The sequence below is a fragment of the Lepidochelys olivacea genome (genome assembly GCF_965140295.1).
Source record: "Lepidochelys olivacea isolate rLepOli2 genome assembly, chromosome: 10".
NCBI lineage: Eukaryota > Metazoa > Chordata > Testudines > Cheloniidae > Lepidochelys > Lepidochelys olivacea.
Window position 1 is genome coordinate 52,788,993 of NC_140420.1, and position 27,935 is coordinate 52,816,927.

Here is a 27,935-nt window from a genome sequence, read left to right on the forward strand (position 1 = left end):
GTACAGCACTTTATGTACCATGAATCCTCATTTTGAGGACTACAGCAGAAACAGGATCTGACATTCATCAGGTACTTGTTTTTCCAGTTCAGAAGTAGATTCCTTAACTTTTGAAACAGGCATTTGTTTTAATTGGTTTAATTTTTTTTTATTTCTACCACCACTCTGCAAAGGAGAGATGGCATTGCCTCAATGTACATTTTAATATAGCATCCAGGAAGAGAGCTGACAATGGTAAGGAATTTAACACCAAAGTTTCCCCAACATTTAATACTTAAATGAATCAGATTATCAGGTTTACGCACCGTAAATTACCGTTCAGTGCAGCAGGCAGCTACAGTCACAGTCTGCCAGTTCAAACACTGAATAAGTAGTTAAGGCTTTACATAGTACAAAAAGCTAGTTCTAGTTATTTTCATGAAATGTAACCTATTTGCAACCTACGGCCAGTCTGATGTTCTCCCTTAACATGACTAATCTGAATAGGAACCAGTTACTCGTTAATCCAGTCAGTATGGCCATGATAAAAAAAAAGTAGGCTCTTAAATTCAGCAATTGTGGCTGGTGTCTTGAGCAATAACTGGATTTCACTGCAAGGCTGGCTATTTAACAAAAGACACTTCTGGAAGTGCACATTGTTTTCCCTTCAAAGTTCTGCTCCAAATGACCTACTTAATTTATTTACTGTTCGTCATGACTAACAGTAACCCACATTCACCTGTTTTTTTAAATCCAAACCAGTTTTGAATGTCAACATTTTTAAAGCATTAACCTCAGTTAACACTTGTAAGACTACTTTAATCTGGCACCATTTAAGCATCACTGAACACTCTCAAGAATTACCTCCTTTATTGAGAGCATCCAGTACAAACATGCCCACACATGCCGTTGGCACTCCATAACCCAGAACTTCAAGGAATAATTTTAACGATGAAAGCAAATAGCCTCCATGCTATTCGCTCCTAGGCAGTCATCAAGTGTACTTCACTATCTAGTGGCAATTGATATGTCCACTCCAATCTAGACCAAAATATCAGCTCTTTCGCCAAAAGCCAACTGATACAGAATTCCATTAGTGTGTTACTATACAGCAGGCAGCTAAGCAAATAATCTCATTCTTCATAGACCGGTATTTATAATTTGCAGTATTATAGCCGCGTTGGACCCAGGGTACTAGAGAGACAAGGTGGGTGAGGTAATATCTTTTATTGGACCAACTTCTGTTGGTGAAAGATACAAACTTTCGAGCTTACTCAGATCACCTGAAGAAGTGCTGTGTGCCTCACCCACCTTGTCTCTCAAGTATTTATAAAGAAATTTCATTCATACTGTTTTCCTCAACATTGCTGTTGATCAGCAAATGAAGTTACTATTTTTACTGTTTAGAAGTTACTTTGTTAAGTCTGAAATATGAATCATAATTTTGAAATTCAGTTGCATATAAGTGTACTTGAGCTAATCAATTATCACAAGCTCAAAAGACTGTTAACATCTGCTAATTCACAAGGAAGACCCAACTAATTTACTGTCCTCTCTTGAACCAGCAAAAAAAACCAAATAAACCCCTCACTTGCACAGCAATCTCAAATATCCTTGTTTTCTTCTGTCATGTAAAGTAACATCCACTGTCAACTTCCTGCTATTCATATCCCTTCTAAAAGTCACTTTGGGCACAGTTCCAGCTGTAAGCTCTCTAACGTAGCCAGTCTAAGCAGATGGGAGAGAGCTCTCCCCTTGGTTTAACTACTCCAGCCCCAGAGAGTGGCAGGAGCTCTCCTGCAAACATAGTGCTGTCCACACTGGTGCTTATGTCAGTGTAACTTATGTCACCGAGTGGGGTGATTTATTCCCACCCCTGAGCAACTTAAGTTATGCCGACATAAGCTGTAGTGTAGACATACCCTTAGTTCCCACAGAACAAATGCAGAACTATCTAAATACCAGTGTCCCAAAAGTTACCTTATTTTGATTTTTTAAAGCTTTAACTCTACCAGTAAGAGGGCTCCACTAATGCAGCAGGACACTGGTCCCTGAGCATTACCATGTATTATATCAACTGAATCAATTACATTTTAGGTAAATCTCCAAGTGGTATCTCACTAAGCTTTCTGAACATTGTTAGGTTCTTGAACAGTGGCAAGATAGCGGTTGACAGGAGCCTTAAGTTAAGTTTGGAGTCCACTTAATTATTATTTGATGCCAAATCAAATACAAAAAACTGAAGGCCAACTCTTAACAAGCTTGCCTTGATTTTACTTTCCAATTAGTTTTACTTTTATCTGAGTTTGTAGTAGCATTCAACTTCTAGCTATGCTACTTATCTGGCCATTATTACTGAGTATTTGAGCACCTAAATCTTTAATGTATTTAGCCTTACAACACCACTGTGAGCTAGTGAACTACTATTATCCCCATTTTAATGACGGGGAACTGAGAAACAAAGCACGTATCCAAGGTCACAGAGGAAGTGTGTCTGATCAGAGATTTGAACCTGGGTGTTTCAAGGCTTGAGTTAGTACCTTAACCAGTGATCCAGCCTTCTTGTAATTTCTGAATTTTAGACTAGTATGTAGGTTTAAAAAAACTGAAGTCCATCAAGTAGCAATACTGCAGATCTTCAGTTTTACAAAGCTGTAAGGCCTTTGCTAGAGTTCGGGGGGGTGGGGTTGGGTGTCACCACTGCATGAGATTTTGTCACTTGCCCTTTGATCCACGTCTCTCTCCTCTTTGGTTTGGGGAAACTCTCCCGAACAGCTTGGAGTAACTTTCCACCCTGTGCTGTCTGCAGTCCTCCATGTTCCTCCCTCCGCCTAGCAGGCTGGAGGTTTACTTTACTACTCATGGCTCATGAATGGGAGCTACAGAAAGCTGAGCAGCACAAGAAAGGATGGCTGGTCCCTCAGCAGGCAGGTAGCAGGACACAATAAGTGCCCCGCGGCACCTGTGTAGCAGGTACATGTTTCATATACCAGTCCAAGGACTGTATCTGTTTTAAGATGGTAGCTCGCGGCCTCAATCAAAACCAGGGCTGCGTTGTGCTGGCTGCCCTACAAACTGAATGACAATGGTTGCTTTCCCTTAGGAGTCACAGACAACAATCTTAAATCATTTAAGAAAGCTTATCTTTAGAGCTTCAACATCCAAGACCTAGGGCCACACTTTGTCAGACATGCTCATTAAAATCAGCATGCTGTCAGGATGTACAGGTGTTATGTAACTAAATACAATGTCCTGAAGCACGGGAGTGGCAGGCAAGGTGCAAACAGAGGGAATATGAAACAAATCACTTACGATCCACTGTATTGGTGATTTTGCCGAAAGAGGTAATCGTTAAGAACTTCTAGGTAAGTCTTAAAAAAACAGCCATACGTACAGACTCGATGACAGATTTTTGACCTTTACTTGAATGTGACCTTACACTTAAGTTAAGCATTAGTTACCTCACAAGACCACAGCTCACTTAGCATTTGTCTAGGTTGCAGTGGTGTTACGTCAATAGCTAGGATCTTGAACTCTCAGCTATGAGCAAACAAAGGCCTTTTAGTTCACCTTTAAATTCCAGTGTTTAAGTATGGCACTCCTCCATTCAACATGCTGCACTGTGTGCTTTAGACTTCAGAGCCAACCTTCACGTTTACTTGCAAATAAACTACTGTACCATTCGCAAAAAGAAAAGGAGTACTTGTGGCACCTTAGAGACTAACCAATTTATTTGAGCATGAGCTTTCGTGAGCTACAGCTCACTTCATCGGATGCTGTAGCTCACGAAAGCTCATGCTCAAATAAATTGGTTAGTCTCTAAGGTGCCACAAGTACTCCTTTTCTTTTTGCGAATACAGACTAACACGGCTGTTACTCTGAATACTGTACCTTTATACAGATGACCTGAGATCTGCCCATCTATAGTTCTCAGCCACTGTTTCTATTTCACTCACTGTCCCAAGAGTTTAATTTTTAGTCACCAATTCATTTATCTGGAACAAGGAATGGAAACAAGCTTAACTTTCCTTTTCCGGACTCAGCAGTCACCAAGATAACAAAAGAACTAACCAAGATCAGGATCCTATTGTGCCAGGGGCTGTACAAACACAGAAAGAGTTCCTTTTGCTGGGGTTAGAAAGAATTTTGCAAGCTGTCTGAATAGACAAAAAACAGACTAAGGATGGGAGGGGAACAAGTCAAGTGATTTTTTTTACTCTGCAGAGCCAGAAATAGAAACTAGGTCTCACCAGTCTGAGACCACAGGACTATGCTACTTTACCCTAAATGCTCACGTAAGCTATGCCTTGTGCTGAAAGAACCCATCATCCACTTTATGCTGTGTATTTGAAAGCTGCCTTTGATTAACCTAAACTACAAAAACTATTTTGCTTCTGAAGAAGGGACTAGTAGTGAGGAGAAGCAAAGTAGGTTCATGACAGATGCGAAGACAAAAAGACATCAAGTTAAAGCCATCCCTAACTTCACCATATTGGCAGCAAGTATAGCCTACCATTCAGGATCTGAGCCTTTAATGTGGGAGAAAGGAATCCTACCATCTTACTCTGTAAAACAACTGTATTAGTGCAACTTACACCAGTGCAACAACAGTGTAACGCAAGGCATCCACAATAATTGTGCTGTTTTGACTGCATTCACCGTGTTGATAGATCCAGCCACATGATGTGAAAAAGGCAGAGTTATGCCATCATTTACTTGCACACGTTAAAGCAAAGCGTCAACAGTGCCTGCTAGCAAATCTACCCTGGGCCTAGAAACAGAGCATATACTACAAAGACCAACACTCATTCTGGTGGCAGTGATAAAAGGAGGTAAGGAGCTTTATTTGGTTGTTTTTGCTGTTTTGTAGCGGCCCTAACAGTTCACTCTCTTGGCACACCTCTCTCTAGGTGTAAGATCAGAGTGATCTGGGGGTCCAGCTCTAAAAGCAAGACAATATTCCTTTGTCCCCTTTCACGCATCCAACACTATGGGGTGCAGTGAAACATACCCGAGTGTGAGAAGGAGATGCTACTTTGGCAATGAACGGACTTGAGCAAATAATCACATTAACCTGTGTGCCCAGGCATGCAACAGTTGCTGAATTTTCTGTTATTCAGGTGACACCCCTATAACTTTTTAAAGTATCTTCATAAAAGGGCTGCGTGTTTGAGACCCCTGATCTAGTCTAAACTCCGGTATAACCCAGGCCATAGAACTTCCCCAAAAAAATCCTTACAGCATAACCTTTAGAAAAAAAATCCCATCTTGATTTATAAATTGTAAGTGATGGAGAATCTACCACCACCCTTGGTAAATTGCTCCAGTGGTTAATTACCCTCACTCTTAAACATTTACACATTGTTCACAGTCTGAATTTATCTAGTTTCAACTTCCAGCCATTGGATCATGTTATACCTTTCTCTACTGGTCCGAAGAGCCCATTATCCAATATTTGTTCCCTAGGTAGGTACTTACAGACTGTAATCAAGTCACTGCTTAGTCTTCTCTTTGTTAAAATAGATAGATTGAGGTCCTTGAGTCTATCATCATAATGCACGTTTTCCAATCCATTAACCATTCTTGTGGCTCTCCTGTGAATCCTCTCCTATTTTTCATTATCCTTGAATTGTGGACACCAGACTCAGACACCACATTCCAGCAGCAGATGCACTAGTGCCAAATACAGAGGTAAATTCTCTACTCTTACTGAAGTAATTCTCTACTCTTACTGAAGATTCCTCTGTTTATGCATCCAAGGATCACATCAGCCCTTCTGGCCACAGCACTGCACTGGAAGTGCACGTTCAGCTGGTTATCCACCGCAACCCCATGTCTTTTTCCGAGTCACTGCCAAACTGTGAAGCCAAGACCAGAAAAGTATTGCCTGGATGGTCAAGCCTGCCTACCAACTGTCTGCAAGTGATTTGGGCAGCGGGTCCATCATCTGAGAAGACAGGTCTGTTAGTTAACGGTGGCGAGGAACACTTGGTATTGCACTGGAAAGACCAAAAGCAGTCGTACAGCTGCTGCACTAGTGCTTGTCAGATAGTGATGGGAAAGGACAGGGGAGCCTACGACAGATCGGAATGCTTGTGCACCACGACAAGCTCTTGTGAGTACTAGAACTGCGGAAGGACACTCAAAGCTGCAATATTTAAGCACTCTAGTGCAGAGAAGAATTTGGAACCAGTTACCTTCTCAGGGTCCTAGAAAGCAGTTTACTAGAAGCCTTAAACAAGAATGCAATACTGCCAGACCTTAAAAGCTACACCCTAGTACATACACTACACAGCTGCACTTAACATCCTGAGTAGTACGTTCCCAGCTGACATTTCAAGCATGCACTCTTCTATGTAAAAGAGCTCTTAAAAGCCAGAGTTGAAAAGTTTCTAACTGGAGTTAGCTTCAACAAAAGGCCATACTTATTTACTGCCTCACAGACATAGGATGGATTAGTCAGCAAGCAATTTGAAGATAACCTCTCACTGTATGCAAACCAAGTACTGTGTCAGGTAGCACTCCATTTTTTCACTAGAGCTACGCTTGCTATGGAGAACCCACTTACCGAATGCACAGTTCTGAATACCTCAGTATGTAGCATAGTCTTATCAGGTGAAATTCAAATGAGATGATTAGATTTCATCAAGAGGCAGAAACCTGACCTTTTTTCTTGTTACTGGCGCCACCTGAACTGAAATACTAGTCTGGGAAAAAGCAAACTGAACCATGAAGTTCAATTAAATGTAGCAAGACACTAAGTAGAGTCAATCCTCAAAACACAGAAAGAGACATGTACTGTCTAAAGTGAAGAATTTGCATTGCTTAGTTAAGACAAAATAATCACTACATCCACACGAACCTCTCTTACCTGTCTCCTGAAACAGGTCCCACCAAATTTTTTTGCTGTAAACACTCAGCCTATCTATGTGAGCCAAATATCCAGTTAGTACCGAGTTGGTTTCATAACAACGCAGGTCTTTTAAAAGGGTAAATAATTCTCAATTCCACTGTCTTGTCTTTTTCCCCCACTTTGTTCTCCATGATTTTGATTCAATAAGCCAACAGCCTATTTCACCAACACAAATGACACAGAAATCCAGGTCTTCAGTGTTGAATGGTGGAAAGGAAGAATGGAATTTAAGGTTGCGTTTTCATCTTTTGAACTCAATCATCCTTGTAATTGTGTTAAGTCATGTTGGCTGTTTCACTGAAAGGTTCCATAGCTTCTAATTTTTACTGATCTTGTGCCATTCTAGTTCTAGCTAGTCAAGTTTCCTTTTTACTCTAACGGTATCAAACCTGTAGCCTATGAAGTCTCTGAAACTTCCTTAAACACCTTTTTCCATTTAGCATCACTCTACAAAGTCCCCAGCTGTACAATATGAGAACCATTTTGAGAACGAAGTCAACTTCGTGTTCAGGCAGCATTTCAACTATTATGGTAACTGGACTCATATAGAAGACAGTCTTCAGGAGTGGCACAGTATATCACTGTTAAGCTGGGGCAGCCATTCTCCCTCTTCAGCTGATCATGAGGGTTATGGTTTTCTGAGAAATTGTAACTTCTATAGCATGATTTAGGATTGTAGAAAGCGTGCTGGACACCTGTATGTGAGAAATTAGTTTTGATTGCATCTTTCATTTTATTCTTGTTATCAGCCTCAAGTGCCAGAGCTCCCTCTCATATTTGGATGGCATCTTCAGCCACTTGAACTCTGATTCTCCATTTCAGAAGGGAACCAACAGCAGCATTAAGTCGGAATGCATTTTTCCTGTATAGATATTTGCAGCCTTTATTGAGTCAGCTCCATTGTTTGACCAGTTTGACTTTGTGAGAAAAATCATAACCTCAAAGATCTGGTCTTCCTTTAATTGCTCATTATCTTAACAAGTGGCATTGTACCTTTTTCAGTCATGTCACCAGGATGGACAAAAGATACCTCAGCACGCCACGCTCTCCATCAACAAGCAAAGCAGTGCACAGCCTGACCCTACCTGGCACCGCCTGCAGGGTCACACTAACAATTCATGAATTTGCAGGACTGAGCCAGATCTGGGAACATCACTACACAATGCCTGGTGTGATGCCTTTAACTGTGGACACTCGGACTGGTGCAACCAGTCCTCAGTAGACTATACATGTTTGATGATGACTTGTAGTGGTTTCAGCATAAGTATGTTTACTTCTTTAGTTTATCCTCTCTTCCACAGCAGAAGATAGTAGTGGACCTGCCTATTTAAGTCTGGCTAAAGGAGTACATCCAGAAGTCAGTGACACAAAGAAAGACAAAAACAACGAGGAGTCCTTGTGGCACTTCAGAGACTAACAAATTGATTTGGGCATAAGCTTTCACGGGTTATAACCCACTTCATCAGATGCATGAACTGAAAAATACAGTAGGCAGGTATAAATATAGAGCACATGAAAAGATGGGACTTGCCTTACCAAGTGAGGGGGGGATCAGTGCTAACGAGGCCAATTCAATCAGAGTGGATGTGGCCCATTCCCAACAGTTGACAAGAAGGTGTGAATATCAGAGGGAAAATTACAAAAGTGGCCATTCTTCAACAAAAAAAAAAAAAACACCTTCAAAAACACAGACTTCAAGGAGAAATTGCAGAATTAATTTGCAAACTTGACACCTTCAAATTAGGCCTGAATAAAGACTGGGAGTGGCTGGGTCACTACAAAAAGTAGTTTTTCCTCTACTAATTTACAGACAGGCTTTGACTGCAGCTAGCCAGTCCTTGCTCTCCATAGATAGAGACTATCTATGGCCTCTTCCAGATGCTGCAACCAGTGCTCGTCCCTCCAAGTTCCACACAGGTTGCTACATTTTATCCAAAAACTGAGTATGTTTGATTATTTGTTAGGGCCAACAGTTGCTAAAACTATGCCTTTAGCTCTTCTACATCCAGCCTTCTATTCCAGTCCAGGAGATGCAGCTTGCAATCATGGTCCTGATCACAAAACATCCCCCTTCTCTTGCAATCATGTCCTTGCTGGCCACAATCTTGATGCCTGAAAATGCCTCTTGCATCTGATTCAGTTTATCTTTAAACACTTCAGCCTAAGTCAGTTTCCACAGGCCCACATACCCAACATCATTTGTCAGAAGGGATGACAAAATTCCCCTACTTTGTTCTTCCAGAACCCATTAACATTTAAGAGTGAACGCTTGTGCGCTGGTATCTCAGGTAGCATGTCCTCAACTTCTTTTCGGTGTTCCATTCAGCATTTTTGCACCAGTGTATATTAACTGACGGCTAGCTTGACAGCTGACCCACTCACCACTCGTAATTCTCACATCTGTAAGAAACCCACCACTCATCAAGCTTGTTACTTGCATCAGCGGCTCCACCAGGACAGACAAAACTCAACATTTGAACCTCTCATGGGCAATACCTTGTGATCATCTCTAACCTGAGCTTGCCCTCTAGGTGTCTGTTCTCAAGTATGTACTTCCACTGTATTCTGTGGCAATACTGGACAAAGCCCATGTTGCGCACTCCAACTTGTTTGCTCTCTTGGTACTGTAGGGTAATGAAAGCCATAATTTGTCCTGTCTAACAAAGAAGAACATTGCCCTGTCTCACCAACTGGGCACCAAAGTCCAAACAGTTACCTCTTTGCATGGGTTTTAGTCCACTTGCACTGGGCCACTAGCGTGAGTGATTTTATTGTACTTAGCCAGCACTTGGTTCTATTTCTCCAGTTCACTACTGCTGGTTTTAAACCTTGCTGGATTACTTTGCAGTTGGCTGTGCAATCCAGCTGGAATCAAGTTGGTTTTTGGCCTTATAAATGAAGTTGCAAATACAGCAGTTAAATCGGCTATATGTATGTTGAGAGTTCTTAGCTTGTCTTCTGAGGTTACCACATCCTTTGCCATTGTATGTATTCTCTCTCTTGGGGTAGCTTCAGCATGGATACGAAGCAATCATTTCCCACACCTTTATGCATGGGTTGTGCATTTTCCTCCTGCCTTTAGTGTTGGCTTTCCACAATACACAGTGGGTCAGGATGTCAGCATTTTCTGTTGATCTGTCCTTCCTGATAGATTCCTTTAACCTGATCCCATGTTCTTGTTCGTCCCTAGCGGCTGCTTCTTTTGATCCTTTCCTTGAGCAGTTCAAGTCTCCAGTTTGTAAGGGAGACATTTCTCTGCCCCGGAAAAAATCAAGGCTATTATTTCCTTAGGTTCGAATGTATCTCACAAACAATCCTGGCTGACTGGGAAGTCTTATTCCAAAAATTACATGTGTGCCACACTTCAGGGCAGTAACTTAAATTGATTTTCTTCCTTCTGCTTCTTGGATTTATATAAAAACACCTGCTTAGCTGCAGGTTGATTCTGTCTGGGATCACAATAGTGCAACATGTTGAATAGGTCTTCCAGCATTTCATTTATTATTCCTGCAAAAAGTCTTATTTGTCTTGCCCTTTCACTCACCAACTAGACTGTATCACGCTTTATTTTATTTTATTTTTTTTCTTTTTCCTCACCCCAGGATCAACTCTGATGCAGACTCATTTCTTACGTCCACTGATACCATGCTAGGTCAACTATTCCTATAACTAAACTAACTATTTATTAAAAAGAAAAGGAGTACTTGTGGCAATTAGAGACTAACACATTTATTTGAGCATAAGCTTTCGTGAGCTACAACTCACTTCATCGATGCATTAGGTCAGTTAGAACAGAATTTCCAGTAGCCAGTCCTGCCATCAATAACCTGAAGACTAGTTAAAGTTCTCATCCATACAGATTGATGCTAAAAAAGGCTTAAGTTTTCAAATTTATTTTATGCTCACACAACACTCAAATGTTATGTGAGACAGTTAAATTCCAGAATAGTGAAATGCCTTTGAGTCCAGAAAGACCGACTGTTTTGAGAAACAGCAGGCTTTTATAACCATCTTTATATAAGATATGCACAATAAATATAGCCAGGCCAAACTAAGAGCCAAGGGAAATGGGGGGGGGGAAAGAAAAGATTTATTTTTATATATTTTATAAAGGTGTCATGTAAGCAATTTTCAAGTAGAAGTATCAGTGAGGCCTTTTTGCAGTGGGAGACAATTCTACCATGTAAAGTGCTAATCCCATTACTCCAGCCCTGTTAACAAATCACTAAATGCTAACAATATACAGTTGGAACTAGTGCCTACTCCACAACTGACAACGATATAAGTTATCCTTGCATTGGCCAAGAAGTGAAGTGCCCAGATAGTACCACTCATCGTTTATTTCTTTAATTGTTATTCAAGATGATTTAGTAGCATGAAGATTTTTCTTCCCCCTTTTCCCAAAGGTGAAAAGTCATCTTTTTAAAAGAAAGAGCAAGTGTCATCCATGCAAAAGCTATCAGATATTAAAGCACGATACTCTTTGTCCTTGTGTCCTAAGTTCTGACACTTCTTTCCCAGTGCACATGTACAGAAAGATAATGGCTTTAAATACAAAAGAGAGTGTAGGTTGTTTAATTTCAAGTACCAACGTGACCTCAGCTCGGCAGAAACAAGGCTGTTGCACCACGGTATTGCAAATGTATTTTAAGATGACTATATTGTACATTAACCATCACGCAGCAAATTCAGGCACTCGATTTTTTTAGTTTTATCAGGATGCTTTGGTAAAATTTTGAGAACTGAGGGGGTGGATCTCTAGAGATGGAATCCCAATTTATGGGTTTGGCTGGAAAACAATGAGAATTTACCAGCTTTCCCTTGAGTACTCAGATTAATTCAAGATCAATTCTAAAATAAGCATGTGTACACCAAGCCCAGGAAAATGGTTTCCTGACACCATCATGGAGCAAGATTCCCAGCATGGCACAGCTTTACTGAATACTCTGAAAACTAAAAATTCTATAGTCACACTTCAGCATCAAGTATTGTGGGTTACCAGTCACGGTTTAGAGCTAGCTGCAACCCGGTCCACTCTTCTGGTCTCTGAATCCACCTCCTCAGATGATAGGCTTGTTTCCTTCACCTGTCCTGGGGTGGCGTCTCACAATTCCCGACATTTAGTCTGGGCCCAGGGTCATTTTAACATATGTATCAACCATGCTGACCCAGCAGATCTGACTGGGTTAAGCTACCTGCAAGTCTTCCCTTCAGGAGCTGTGATTAGTGGTTTATTCAGTGACCTGCCCTTTTCACAAATAAAAACATAGTTTTATTTAATATCAACGGTGGGAACAAAGCATGAGAGAAAGGGGATTTAAATACAATAAAAAAACCTACGTATGTCAATCTTACATAAAGGTTTACATAGGCTTAGCTCACCCCAGACACCCCAACTTTTGCGGACTTCCCCATAGTGTCTGCTTCCCTCTTCCCCCTCATCTCCAGGGACGTTTTATACACTCCTAAATTCTTGGTTCTTTTCTTCACATGGATTCCTACTCCAATGTTTACAAGCCAGACTGTTGAAATCAGCACAGTCAGAAGTAAATCTTCAACCGCCCAGTGACACCTGCATTGTCCTTTAATTATGGGTCAATGGGGCTATCTGATGCTATTGTTCCCTTTCCTGCTGTGTGCAGGTAACGCCTACTTGATTTAACCCTTTGTAATTCTACAGCAAATGCCACCACAAAAATCAAACAGTTTGAAGATGTAATATGCACAAAGTATTACAGGCAACTCCCAGGACCTTCATAACCACTCATCCATTGTTTGCTATTTTCTACGTTATCAGCATCCAATTGTCTGCAAATAGTAAGGAAGGACTTACTAGTAAATATGCAAACCAAACCTCTGACAGTGAACCTGAAGCAAGCCTTTGATGTTCTCAAGTTGGGTATAGTGTTTACACACACTTTCTTGTCTCTACCTTTCCTAGTTATGACTAGGTGGAGCAGCAGCATCTGAAAGCCAAAGCCTTTTCTAGCCAGATACCTAGGCCAGTTTTACAAACTCAAGATGCCAAAAAACCTGGATGTTTAATTGAAATTTCTGAGGATGGCCTATCACTAATATGTAGGCATTACTTTGGATACTGCATTAAGTTATATAATGCTGACAATACAGGTTGGAATAATGCACTAGTAGCAGAATGCCATGGAAATGAATGGAGCTGGATGCCAACACTGCTGTCTAGCTCTAACGACTAATTCACCACCGGCAGCTTTGGAACCTGCCCAGGCCCAGCCCTCACATTTGTACAGTAAAAAAAAAAAACAAAAACATACATTATATAAATCCAGTTCTGAAAGCCATGACCGCCCTTGCTTCCATGTGTCAGGACCCCTCCAGACTTGGTACCTAACAGGGGAGGAAAGAGCTTTCACAAGCAGAGTTTTTAAGTCACCATAAAGCTTATCCTGTTCAAGCTACATCACACGATTTCAACAATAGCTGGAGATCTTTCAAGCCATAAAAACCTTGAGACTTGTATAGAATATAAGCAGAGATGTGCTATCACAGCTGTATTTTAACTGCAGGTGATTTTTCTAATTTAAGTAGAATTCAGCAGTTTGATTAGCTGGCAACTGATAAAAGAAATCAAACTGCATAACAAATGAGCTCAGAGTTTAACTACTTAATCCTTGGCAGCTTACAGTGATCACTCCAGAAGGTAAATTCATTTCCACCCCCACCTCTATTATCTTATGATCCCCTCTAGTTTAACCACCACTGCAAAAAATCTTTAGTCACTATTACGGTGTTATGGAAACATTTCAAATAGATTCAAGTTAGAGTTTACCACATTCCGTTAAATGATATCATGTAACAGATGATGTTATTTTAACAGTATGCAGGTCTGCTATTCAGCAATATGCAAACTTACAGTTAATACTGTAAAGTCACTAGAAGTGCTATTGTGAGGTTCCATATTTGTTGTAAAGTTTGAGATACAAAACTTGTAAACTGAGCTAGTTTGTCTCTGCCAACCCTGCAAACTCAGCCCAGGGAGTAGAAGTCAAACAGCATTCAATTTGGATCCAGGATACAAATATATTATAATCTGATTTAAATTCCACAATTCTGCTGCTGATGCAGAGGCAACAAGAGAACCCAACTTAATCCTGTAGCTTTGCAGCAACTAGTGTGTAAAAAGTCAAAAATATCACAGCACTGAATTCATGTAGGATGTAGATCACAGGAGTAATAATATTTATCCAGCTATTTTCATACAGTTGATCTAATTTGTTTTTTAAACAAACCAACTTGTCTATACTTAACTTTCATTTGCTGGAGTTAAAAGTTAGTTAGCATAAATGAGTCTACACAGCAGTTATTTGTTATATCAGACAGAATCAATATGTGGAAATTTTCCATGTACTAGATTTAGATACGATATTATGACTAATACTGGCAGTTTTCATCAGTGTTGGCATACAATACACTTCCCTACAAATGAGAATAAATTAGCATGCAGGAGATGTGGCATTTCACATTGTACCTGCAAACAAGCTGAGATTTTTTTTCCCCAGTATGAGAAAGTTTTTGGAAGAGTCCCACCATGTACACTAAGGTTTTCTTTCCCTGCTCATGCAGAACCTCTTACACAGCATGGACTAATGTTTGTTAGAAGCATACGTTCAAACTTAGACCACAGTCTCTGGCATGAAAGGAACATGGATGAAACTTGGCTCCCAAAGTAAGTTTGACAAAGTACAGTTTTATAAGACTTGGAAAGGAAGTGAGCAATTGTTTAATTTATTGGATTTTTTTTAAATCAGTGAACGGTTATCTTGTTATTTAAAGACATGCATTGCAGAATTGGTTTAATGGGAAAGACTTTGCCCTAGTCTACACTAGGACTTTAGGTCGAATTTAGCAGCGTTAAATCGATGTAAACCTGCACCCGTCCACACGATGAAGCCCTTTATTTCGACTTAAAGGGCTCTTAAAATCGATTTCCTTACTCCACCCCTGACAAGTGGATTAGCGCTTAAATCGGCCTTGCCGGGTCAAATTTGGGGTACTGTGGACACAATTCGATGGTATTGGCCTCCAGGAACTATCCCAGAGTGCTCCATTGTGACTGCTCTGGACAGCACTCTCAACTCAGATGCACGATTGTCTGCCGTTGCTCTAACGCAGGGAGGGGCGACTGACGACATGGCTTACAGGGTTGGCTTACAGGGAGTTAAAATCAACAAAGGGTGTGCCTGTACATCAAGGAGTATTTCAGGCAGGACTTCACGGAGGGTTCCAATAAGAAATGGTGCACCTAAGTTATTGTTCTTATTGGAACAAGCAGGTTGGTCTGGCCTCTGATTGATACATGGCTAGATTTACCTTGCTGTACCTGGCTGTAGATTTACCTTGCACCTTCTCTGTGAGTGACTGCAGTGTGACCTAGAGGAATGAGTCCCCTAGACGGGGGTGGGGGGGGGGGTTGCAAATGAGTACAAAACAAATCTGGTCTATTTCTTGTTTTGATACACTCCATCTATCTTTTATATCTTTGGCTGGCAGCAGATGATGCAGAAGGACTGCATGCCATCCACATCTCATGGCTGTCCGGCAGAAGACGGTACAATAGGACTGCTAGCCATCCTCATCTCTTGCCTGCACGGCAGAAGATGGTACAAGAGGACTGCTAGCAATCCGTATCGCTTGCCTGCTCACCATAAGATGGTTCAATAGGACTGACTGCAGGACTAAAGAGAATGACCTGGTCAAGTCACTCCAAATTTAGTCCCTGCGCCCATGTCTGTCCAGGCGCTCCTGATCGAACTGACAGAGGCGACCAGGAGCACCCCGTACATGATGATGACGGCTACCAGTCCTACTGTACCATCTGCTGCCATAAGGCAATGGGTTGCTGCTGCTGTGTAGCAATGCAGTACCACGTCTGCCAGCACCCAGGAGACATACGGTGACGGTGAGCGGAGCAGGCTCCATGCTTGCCGTGGTATGGCGTCTGCACGGGTAACTCAGGAAAAAAGGCGCAAAACGATTGTCTGCCATTTCTTTCACGGAGAGAGGGAAGGGGGGGCCTGACGACATGTACCCAGAACCACCCGCGACTATGTTTTAGCCCCATCAGGCATTGGGATCTCAACCCAGAAGTCCAACGGGCGGCGGAGACTGCGGGAACTGTGGGATAGCTACCCACAGTGCAACACTCCGGAAGTCGACGCTTGCCTCGGTACTGTGGAAGCACTCCGCCGAGTTAATGCACTTAATGCACTTAGAGCATTTTCTGTGGGGACACACACACTCGAATATATAAAACCGATTTCTAAAAAAATGACTTCTATAAATTCGACCTTATTCTGTAGTGTAGACATACCCTAAGTTAATTGTATCCAGTTTGCAAATTAATTCCAATTCAGTAATCTCTCGATGGAGTCTGTTTTTGAAGTTTTTTTGTTGAAGAATTGCCACTTTTAGGTCTGTAATCGAGTGACCAGAGAGATTGAAGTGTTCTCCGACTGGTTTTTGAATGTTATAATTCTTGACGTCTGATTTGTGTCCATTTATTCTTTTACATAGAGACTGTCCGGTTTGGCCAATGTACATGGCAGAGGGGCATTGCTGGCACATGATGGCATATATCGCATTGGTAGATGTGCAGGTGAACAAGCCTCTGATAGGCTGATTTTCTATGGGGGGGACACACACTCGAATTTATAAAACAGATTTCTAAAAAAACGATTTCTATAAATTCGACCTAATTTCGTAGAGTAGACATACCCTAAGCGAAAGAGGCAATAAACAAATGAATGTGACTCGTCTAGAGTTAACGAAGAGCAAAAAAAAAAAACCGGAAAATGAGATTTTCCATAAGATAATAAAAACAATCACCAGTGTTTATTGTTAAAATTGCAAATATCCTTTTACACCAACTGCTTGCAGGGGTCAATTTGCTGCTACGAAACTACCCTACGTTGTACTTACTACTGGCGTCTTGCAATCACAACATAGGCATGAATATGCAGCAAGCCAACAGATGCACCTTTTAGGATCATTTCAAAGGAAAGAAAGGCACGGGAAACCCTAGCCCCACGGAAGGTGTAAATAATCCCACCTCAGCAGCAACACAAGTACAATCGATGCACTCGACCCACGCTGGGAGACCTAGTTCTTCACACCTTGTGCAGACAGATGCTCGCCCCCTGGGGCAGAACAGTCCCCGGAACCACCAGCAGCCTTTCCGCGAGCCCGATGGAAAAAGCCGCTCGTCTTTTCACACGCTGCCAGCCCATCCCCCAGGCTCCGCCAGCCTCCCACGCCCCCTTCCCCTTGAAGCTGCCCTGCCTTCCTGCCAGAGGAAGAGAGTTGGGAGAGCCCGCAGCTCTCCCCACCCGAGCGCACGGTCCATCCCTCGCCCTGCGGGCCGAGCCTGCGTCTATCCCACAACCTGCAAACTAGCCCCGCTGCCGAACCCCAGCCCATCTCAGCAATAAAAGGAGGGAGAGAGAAATGATTGTCCTTGAGAGGTCGGCGCTCGCTGCCTTGTAACGGGCACGGACAGCTCTGATCTTCAGTGCAATCTCTCACCCTCTCTGCACATCAGCCAAGCCAGGCAAATCCTGCATCAGCCACCGCCCGCCTCCCAGTCCCCTCACCTCCCCCATACATCCTAAGTTGGCCCTTCTGGACACACGAACCGGAGGCGAGGTATAGTGGTCGCCTCTCCCCCGCCCACCACCCCCTTTACTGCTGCTCAATGCATGCAACGTGGGCTGGTCTAATCAAATCTCAGAGTCACAAAAATATGGCTCCCTCCCCGATGCCTCCCCTCAGCCTGTTCCACCGGCTCCCAGCCCCCAGCCCTCCAACCAGACCCGGGGCCCCCGATTTAAATTACGAGACGCAGAGGATTGCTCCATGCCAAGCTCGCTCCGGCTGATGCAGGAGGTAAATAAGCACAGCAGCCCCTCTTGCATCTTTTCCCCAGTCTCCTCTCGTGCTGGTCTGCACTGCTTTCGCGTATAGCAGCCTGCTCCGGTGTAGGGGGGTGTGGTGGGGAAATGTAAGCGGGGCAGGGAAAGAGCCTTACTCCAGGTATAAAACTGCTTTTATTACAGCTCCCTGGGTCTCCTCCATTCTGCAGCTAGGCTCCAGTGAGCAGGGCAGCGTTTCGGTGTGGATTAGATTGTGCTGGAATGAAGCTAGCTATCAACAAGCGTTAACACGCTCCAGTTCCAGCAGCTGGGATCTGGAAGGGTCACTCCATGCATCTGGTCTGTCTTTTGCAAAAGCCCAATCACCGGAAAAGGGATCAGGGGCGAAAGCTGAGCCGAGCCAGCCTTGAGCTTCCAGACAAGATTCCTCTACCAGGTTCAAGAAAATTCACCCGTCTCCTTGCGAGGCTGAGTGCAATGCAATAGCTACACGCAAAAGACAGGTGGAGGTTCATTCCCCTGCAGATCCAGCGCTCCCTTTGCACCGCCAGGCTTCGCACTGGCTTTCTGCATTCCCACTACTCAGCCCGTGCGTACAAGGATTATCCCCTTGGTTAAAAAAAGAAACACGAGAAATTCCATGCAACGTGCAATAGCAGGAGAGGGGAAAGGTTCCTCAGAGGCTCCTACCGGGACAGGCGTTACTGTTGCATTGCAAAGCGCCTAACCCCTGCAGTTCGCTTCCTTCCCCGCTTCCTTGCCTGCCAGTGCCGCCTGCTCCTGCGCTCTGCTCCTCCTCAGCCGCTTGCAGCTGCTGCTCACTCCAGGCTCGGAGCCCCCTACCCAGGGAGAGCAGGAAACGCGTCATCACTCTGGGACTGGTCTGCCTTCCTCCTCCCGACCATGCTGCCGCCTCCTCCTCCCCCTAGCTGGAGCAGGGACCCCCCGCACACGCACACACCCGCACCCCACCCTGGCACCTCCCGAGCGCAGCAGCAGCTTCTCCTGCACGGGCAGCTGCCACAGAGACATCACCTCTCCCCCCCCTCGTTCAGTGGATTTAGGCAGCAAGGTCCCCTATCGCCCTCTCTTATCTGCGAGTGAGGATATGGGGGCAGCTGCTACAGCGACCCCCCCCATCCCACTCCACCCAGCTGAGAGGTGAGCAAAGGGGACCCAGACGAAAAAAAGCCATTGATCCTGCTGGGTGGTGGGAAGGGGGAGGTCCGTGCTCCCAGCTGCAGTATGAACCTCTCTCCCCCTAAGAACAGGCTGCCCTCTGTCCCTCCTCTGGGCAGGGCAGCTGGCACTAGGAGCTCTGCCCCCGTTGAAGATGTGCCCCTCTTCAGTCACAGCTGCCAGTGGCCCTGGGATAGTTTTCAGGAGGGAAGTAGGTCAGGGCATGGCTTCGTTTCAGGGATGCGGAAAGCAGGGGAAAATAAAGTATTCTTTAAGTAGGGAAATCGATTTGTGGAGCAATTTCATTTACTGTTAGAGAAAATGCAGGGTTCTCCATGTTGGCTAGACACTTGCCCTCACCTTTACTTGTATCTATACAACAATACTGTATGTAAACCCAGGTAGTGAGTACCAGACTTTTAGTCTAAGTTAAATTACTTTTCTAACACTGCAAACTCTTACAAAGTGGGGTTAAATGGCTGAGATTGTGTTACATACTTAGATACGAGAGCAACAGGCATGTAGGAGACCCAAGACAGAGGTTGCAGGAATTCTCAAAAATTGAGGCAATGTTTCTACAGAGCTGAATTAAATTAATAGGTCCCTTTAAATTTCCTTCCCTGCCCTGGCACTGAGGTAACTATATTTTATTCTGAAACCAACCCAAAGGGCTAAAGAGCAAGTGAACCTAAACTTGAATTTTGCAAAGAGACCCACAAGGGCAGATTCTCTCCCATACAGAGCCTCGTTGACCTGCACCGTACATTGGTACAATTTACATTTTGTTCATCAAAAATCTAAAAAATGCCAACTTAGGCACCCCTGTACCTACACTGGAGGTAGGTCACGCCTCCTGTTTATTCATCACCATCTTAGACAGGAGCTTATGGGCCAAACAAAATTCTGTGCACTGGATTATTTCAACGTGACTAAAAATATCAACTCATTCAAGGCAAAACAGCCATTTATATTTGGTCATATTAAGCTTTTACACGTAGTACTATCTGGAAACTTGTTGTAACAAGCAAAACTAAGGGTTTGTTCTGCATTAACTCTACAGGTATAGGCCCGTTCGTGCAGGCAGAGTTGTACCAATATAAAGGTACTTTATATCAGTATAGTGATACCCATACAGGGTGGAGAATAAGCTACACTGGTTTGAACCCCTTACACTGGCTTGAACCCCTTGCATTCTCTGTACAGTTTATATCACTATAACTCTTCTAGTAAACAAATTATAGCCAGAATCAAAATCATTTTGCCAGTACAAAAATTGTAGGAGCCTAAATGATCAACTGTTCTTCAGCATTGTTTGTAAACAGGAGAAAGTTTTCTCAGTTGCATCATCCTTCAGCGATTCTCCCAGTCAACAGTAATTTTGAGCAGTCAAGTGAGCATTAAGCCACTAGGCCAACATGCAATTGGACTGTAGAACAAGGAAGTCCTGAAACCCATTCAGGATTTCTACAGCAATTCATTCCCTGGTGAGCTTGTTGAAGATGGTCTCATAGTTACTATACCCAACAGCAGTTACCTTGTACACCTAAGCTGCATGATTAAGGCATCTCAGTATTAACAACTGTAACAGTCATTCTGAGCTACTTAGACCACTTGCAGTTTGGACAAAAAGCATCTTGCAAATCGCACTAGAAGGTGTGCTTAATTTGCTTTATTGCATTAGAATACTTTGTTTGGAGGTGTATTTGCTTTTTTATAGGTTTAAAGATATACATACCTAAATAAAAGTTCTGAGGCATTGTTCACATGCCTTCACAGCTCCCAGTACAGGAGACACCTTGGGGGATAGCCAGGGATAAGTAAGGGCATGGCCACAGATTGACTGCATTTCACCTATTCTCAACTATCGGAAAGACCATAAGCAGCCAACTGTAATTTAGAGGAGCCCAGAGGATGCTTTAAATTTTGCCAGGCCCAAGAAGGCTGACTAGTGCCAAAACAGGACTGTGAAAAGGTAACAAAATCAACTTTCTCCACCCACCTCCAAGGCCTGTGCAGCAGAGCTGATAACTTAAGCCCAAAACATTAGATGTTGATGGCATAATGGTGAGTCTGAGCTTTCCAAAAATGGGAATTATTTATTTTTCATCATGTTTACTTATGCATGCTAGGTGCTGTACAGGTAAATAAAAGACAGAGTCCCTGCCTCAAAGAGCTTACAGTTCAAGTTTTATACACAACTCAGCAAGGATACATAAATAATGAGGTAACAAAATCCAAAGCTTTATTCCAAACTGAGATGATATTTCCTAGATAATGTCAATGTGTAAAAGTGAGACACTTTTGGGTTTCACGTAAGCTTCACAGCCTGCAGGAATCAGCAAGTCGTACTCTACTTTTTCCCAATTCTGATTCCAGTCCACTCAGATAAATCTCCTGATTCCACAGAGACAAGGATAATCAGAAATCTTTTCCATCTTAGAGGCTAGTTTTGTGAGTAGCCTGTTGTTGGTCCTCTACAACAGCTGGAACATTCTGTCTAGTGATGAATTTACATTAGTTCACTTTATTAACATTTGCAGATGGAAATATTTCTGATGAAAAAAGACTCAGAATAATTGAGATGAACCAAAAAGTTGCTTACATCACAGTTCTGAAATTATCCAACTTTCCCTTCCGTTTCATTGTGAAGACAACTTTGGCCCTTCACCTCTTTCCTATTAGTCTCTCACTTGTCTCTTGGAGTATCATTAAACTGGTTTAGTTAGTAGTAGTAACTGCTGAGTTTGAGATTTGTCTGACGACCTGCATGACATAATCTCTCACAATCAAATCAGACTCTAGCCACAATTACCAGCTGTGACAAGTGAGCTGACACGTTTATGGTTCGTTATGAACGAGGGGAAAAATTATGACTGCTTGGAAGAAAATCACATTTCTAGGCTTTGTTTCCATCCAGACAAAGCTTAAAAATTGAGACATTCTATTTCAGGCATCTGGCTTTACTTTCCCTCCATCCCAGCAGTTTTACCTCATCTCTCTGCATCTTCCTCATTATCAGACCTTCAGAGGCTCAAAAGCAAATGCACTTTGGCAGATCAAGAAGTACAACGATCATACGTTTCCATGAAACAAAGTGGAGCTGACATATACCATCAGGAATGGGAGACCAGTTTTCAGTTGCTCACCAGGTGTGTTAGTAGAGATGGGGACCTCCTTTTTTAAACTTGAGAGGCAGATGTCAGGAGATGCCCACAGAATAATAAAACTTCGACACAAACTGCCCATAAATGCTGTCCCACTTGTTCATGGCTCTGGGTTAATCTTTGTATTGAAAATATCAGAACTTCGATACCTAAACCATATCATGGGTGCACACCTTCAGGTGACAGCATTTCTAGCGAAACCCTTCTCTCATTTTTGCTTACAGTGTCGGATGTCAGGTCAGGTACATGCTATAAACAGTTTTCTAATCCAACAGTGCAAATGCACTTTAAATCAAGAAAAAAAAAATCAATGGCTCAGAATGGGTCCATTTAAATGCAGCATAAATCAAATCTAGGTATGCAAATGAGATAGTAAAAATAAGTGCATATAGATATTCCATTAGGATTGGGCATCTTTAGAAAACTGACAAGTGAGAAAATAATAATCTTCTACCACCTTATACATTAAAACAGGAATGCAATGCCAGTTACTAAGATCCTGCAAAGGCTTTGGATGGGAAGGAGAACACTTACAAAGCTCAGGAAACATGACTCCAGCAAGGTAAATGGACTTATTAAAAGCTAGTAGAGGAACATGTTTTGGCTAAAATGTGACAGATTATTTTTATACCTATGTAAGAAGGTTTGGAAAAGTCAAACGCAGGAGCCCTAGTGGGTCAAAACTAGAGAGGTTATGTGACTTGCACAGAATACACAGTGAATCTGTGACAGTCACAAAGCTAGGAATAAGCCCAGAGTATCTAGCTCATGGTCTTGTGCTCTGACCACTAGACCATCTTCCTCTGGCATATATACCCTGTTTTTGGAAAGTATAGTTAAGAAAATAGTTTGTTAAGTAGCTTAAAGCAACCAGATGTGGTGTTAGATTCTGATTTAGCAATTGTTGAACAAAAGAACAGGCGGTGAAGTAACACTGAATTAAAAAGTCACCACACAGAATAATTAAAAAAATTCTATTTCCTAATTTTGTATTTAATTAGGGCTCCTAAGTACCTTGGAACATTAACATAGTTTGGTACAGCCTGCTGTCCCTGATAGTCCAACCTCTGAAAGTAGCCTGTGGATACAGAGCTGTTAGGCTTTATCAGCCATATCACCCCCCCACCCCGCACTCTCTGCCCTTCTGGGGTGATGTCCCAACACTTCCTTGAGCACTGGGGCTCCAACTGTGAGTAGCCCTGGCATTATGTGTAAGGGGAAGGCTCTTTGGGCACACTTCCTCATTACTCACACGCATTTCAGTCACACACTGTCTCTCAGACATTAAAAGCCATATTTTTCTCTCTCTGAATGCAAGGAAGGATCACGTTTGTTTAACGGAAGGTCAAATTTGGGCCTAAGGGTATGTCTACATTACCAGCCAGATCGGCGGGCAGCAATCGATCCAGCGGGGGTCAATTTATCACGTCTAGTCTAGACACAATAAATCAAGCTCTGAGCGCTCTCCCATCGACTCCTGTACTCCAGCACCGCAAGAGCTGCAGGCAGAGTCAATGGGGGAGCAGCAGCCGTCGACGCACGGTAGTGAAGACATCATGGTGAGCAGGTCTAAGTACATCAGCTTCAGCTACATTATTCACGTAGCTGAAGTTGTGTAACTTAGATCAATTCCCCGCCCCCGCCCCCAGTGTAGACCAGGCCTAAGTCTTCATATTGTTTACTTTTTGCATAGTCTTATCAAAGCACCACTGCTGTGTTTCTGCTCAGTTGCCTTCCTTTGTCTCTTCCACACCCCAGCACTACAAAGAACAATACACAAAGAAAATCTCACCTGTCTGTGTTACTCTGTTACATCAGTTTCTTCATTGTGACTCAGATTGTTCATTCTGATAATAATGGAAGCCCCCAATTCTTGCTGTAAAATTATTTTCAGTCCCACTTAATGTGATTACCTCTTGCTGGACACAATAGAAGTTATTCCAAAAAGGGTTGTGGCACCATTGACTCTTACTACTTAGCTTTGCATGGGAGTTTCTGGAAGAGATTCATCCATTAGAAAAATGTCTTTTTAAGGACTTAAATCCTTTAATAGTAAAATGAAATTGCCTAAGGGGTCACCTTCCCTTTCCTCCCTCCCTCCCTATTACATTATCAGCATTTTACTGTTTAAAATCAAGATTGGAACTGTGGTAATCATCCTGTGACCTCACCACTTCTCCTTCCCCAACTCTGAAGTCTGTAGTCACGAGTGACAAAAAACAGAGTTCCAGAGTATTGAATGATTTGTGTCTATGCAGGAGCAGCTGATCTTATCAACTTCTCTTAGCTCCATAGTTACATTACAGTCTAAATATAGCCTTGTAGAGAAATTATATTTTCCCTTATATGATAGTTGCTGCATCTGCAGAAAGTCACTCAACCAATTTTAAATTAACTACAGAATGACTTTACAGAATTAATATGCTAGGTAAAAAAACACAAACAAAGAGACACAAGTACCTCTGGAGGGCAGAAACTCAGGCGCATGTGAACCAATGCCTAATTTAAAGGGAAATGGTGATTTCAGAGGGTGGAAGAATAGGATTGTGGGTCATATTTGGGACCCAGATTCAGTAATGTATAAGGCCTGGAGACTAAGAACCACAGGTCACTTTTAGAGGCACAACACCTAATAGTAATAATAGCAGTTAGGGCCATAGGTTGATTTCACAATTGCTTATTCCAGCTCTCCTCATACTCAGTATTAGCAACATCAAAACATTTTAATATCTAAAAAGCAGAGTTTCCCATGGCATTACCATGTTACTCAGAAGGAAACTTATTTTGCTTAAGTTGATTATGAAAAACAAGGTTAATGAAAATGTCTGAGTTAAAGGCTTGGATTCAGACTGTCATAATATCCAATATGGGTTGGGTTTCCAATTGTGGTTTCCAAACATATCTTAAAATTAGTGTTTGGACCTGAGCCACAAAACATTTTGCAGGGTTTTGAAACATGTGACAGGACTCACAGAATACACAGGAGGGATGCTCTCCACATCACTTGTATGTAACTAAGTGGTGACTCACAAGATGAACAGTAAGTTATAGAGTCTTTTAATCGAATATCTTGCCCATTTTCAAAAACAGTATGCACAAAAAATCCACTTAAAATATTGCACTTTTGAAAAGGGGATGTAGGCTCCAAAGTCACTTAAGCGATTTGGAAAATTTTATCTGGGAAACAGTGTCAACCTTACTACCTGAATGGTGAAATCCATGTTGTGCTACAGAAGCAGAGTTTTTCAGTTGCCACTCCTCCCAAGGATGCTGATAAAGTATTGGAACAATGCCATTCCTTTTAGGAAATAAAATTGTTGTTTTCCTGGCCCTTAGTGCCCCGCTATGTTACCACACATTAGCTTTGTTGCCGTTATAAAGGAAAATGTTTGCTTTTTTTTTTTAAAATTACATCAGTTCAGTGTGATAGAAAACTCTTCACTTTTAAAATACGAGGCATTGTTAGCACCTCGTCTTCATACAAATCATTTGAATAATAAGCTCTATATTATACATAACTCAGTTTCCTTTCTGTGTTACAGTCTCCTTCAGTACTTAGCTACATCCGTTTTACTGTTCAGATTTATAGATTGTTTGTTATGATTTATAACAGAACAATTGTTTTATGCTCTGAAACAATGAAATAGAGATTTGGGCATATGTAAATGAATCAAACAAATGCATTGTCTGAGTCTGTGTAATACCAAAGGAAAGAATTGAAGTTGACACAAGAATATTTCCTGCTGGAGGTCTGCCAAAGAAAAATTGGCTACACTAGTAATGCTCATTATTGTGATTCTCATCTTATTTGTAAGTTTAACAAAGCACCAACATCTGCTTATGATATTAGCAAGACTAAGTCCATGCTGTAAGCTGTTTGTGCATAAACTATATAATTTCCTTCAAAAGCAATATTTGCACACTTTTGCACTCAGAGGCGAAAACAAACCTTCTTTTATGTAGTACAAAGCACTTCAGTCTCACTTAAACCCTAAGTTACACATGCACGGAGGTGAATTTCACCCTCAGTATGATAGTGGTGTACATTGAGCATATACAGTAGCTTTAAAATCAGTAGTACAAGCCATTCTAAGGGTGTGTTCATTAACTGCAAATATCTGAGATCAGATCAAGCCTCCTATATATGCTGAGAGCTTCGTTGAAGGACGGTGTTATGCCTCTGAGGATCTGGATGGCTCAGGGAGTTAGTAATGGGATATGAAGCCTTTCACCTCTAGGTCACCCCTTGAATCCTGTCCAGGCTGGTAATTACCAAAGATTATCACCCCCTACAACTCAAGATCTGTGCACAGAGAGGACTCTCTGCTCACAGATTTCCCTTGTGGAAGGGGGCTGGGGTTTCATGCTGTTCCATGCTGGGGCTCAGAGCTGGTATGGTCCTGGCTTCCAAGGATCCACTGGGATATACCAGATATCCCCATGACTTCTTCCATGGAAGGTGAACCCCTTCTCTCAGTGGAAAGATTGGGAAGGAACTCCCAAAAGGGATCCTCTCAGAGATTCCCTCCTCCTGGGCTCCCTCCTGGCCGTAACTGCCATCCCGTGGCTGGCCTCTGGCCTCTGTGAAATTAGCTGGTGGTCTCAGTTCAGCATCCTAGTGATTGGGTCTGTGCATGACAATAATCAGATCTGTAAATGACCGGGGAGCCAAATAATCACTGGGCAGGGAAGCTGCTTATAGGAATGGTCAGTCCCTGTGGGGTAAGTGTGAATGGCTGGTTGGTGTGTGGGAGCCACATATAGCTCCTGCCTGTCCTGCACGACAGAAGATTTGAGTTTCATGGCTCTCAGGCTGCTGCCTTCAAAACTCTGATCCCTTGGCCTGCTGGGGGTATTCATGGGTGGCTCCTGCATGGAGCTGTGAGCATGGACATATGGCCGGTGTGGTTCACGGATGTCCCCGCTGCCAGCTCCTTCTGTTGCCTTTACCTCCCGATCACTAGGCTGCAACCCCTCTTCTAGCTCCTCCTCCTGCTTGGATTCTGGCTGCACTTTTCCCTTCATCTTTTCCTTTATGCACTCCTTGTCCACTACCCAGCAAAGCCATGGCACCACCCTGTCAACCTCCTTGTGGCACTGGGTAAAATGACTATAGATTTGTCCAGGAGGAGGAAGCTCGGTGGGGAGTTCTCTACAACTGTGGGGCCTACTTTCGGTCCCTGCTTGTTTCACATACTTAGACAAAGTTCCTCTGGGCAGCACCCACCAACTCCATCGCAGAGCAGTGGCTGCAGTCCAAGGTTCTCTGCTCTGTGTCCCCATCTGTTCCCTTTGTTCTCAACTGATGACCTGCGTTCCCCTTTCTTTGTTATCATTTGTTGTTCCTCTTGATCAGTTGCTTCCTGACTCTGTAGCCCCTCCTCCCTTTGATGGGGCAGGCCTTTCCTTCCTCCCCCATGGTCTCCCCTCTGAGCTCTAGGATTTCAAATTGGCTACCATGTTCCATTTTACATAAATCAATCCATAAATACATCTTAGGACTTTGGCTCTCACCATTTTTCTTTTGGGTACATTTGTTTTCTGTACACTCTTCAGGAGGAAGCAATCCCACACTGCAACACTGAATTCCCAACACCCAGCCAGAATTTGCCAAAACGGATCTTGAGCCAATGTGCAGCTCAGTCTCCTTTGGTCTCCTTTGAATGACCAAAAAAAAAAAAGGGGAGGACAGCCCTGATTTAAAATCCTAGAGCTCATGAAAAAAAGGCCTGCCCCCTCACAGGGAGGAGAAGCCTCAGATTCAGGCAGCACCCTAGGCAATCTGTTTGCACACGC

The 27,935-nt window shown here is 42.8% G+C and overlaps 2 protein-coding genes across 4 annotated transcripts in view; one reads left to right on the forward strand and one right to left on the reverse strand.

The window, feature by feature from the left end:
• The window catches only part of TLN2 (talin 2), a 349,917-nt gene extending 331,308 nt beyond the window's left edge, over nucleotides 1-18,609 (reverse strand). For both annotated transcript variants that reach the window (XM_084641187.1, XM_084641186.1), the window contains exon 1: nucleotides 18,487-18,609. The gene's annotated coding sequence lies outside the window, so the exon portion shown is untranslated. The remainder of the gene's footprint in view (nucleotides 1-18,486) is intronic.
• A 173-nt stretch (nucleotides 18,610-18,782) lies between these two features.
• Nucleotides 18,783-27,935, forward strand: part of LOC311526913 (C2 calcium-dependent domain-containing protein 4C-like) — a 70,384-nt gene continuing 61,231 nt past the window's right edge. The window contains exons 1-2 of one of the 2 annotated variants that reach the window (XM_084640380.1): nucleotides 18,783-18,957; nucleotides 22,614-22,701. In XM_084640380.1, coding sequence (XP_084496506.1) covers nucleotides 18,905-18,957; nucleotides 22,614-22,701 — 141 coding nt within the window. In that variant the 5' untranslated portion in view covers nucleotides 18,783-18,904. Of the gene's footprint in view, nucleotides 18,958-22,611; nucleotides 22,702-27,935 lie in introns of those variants that run through there. The other variant, XR_014713188.1, reaches the window with a different exon arrangement.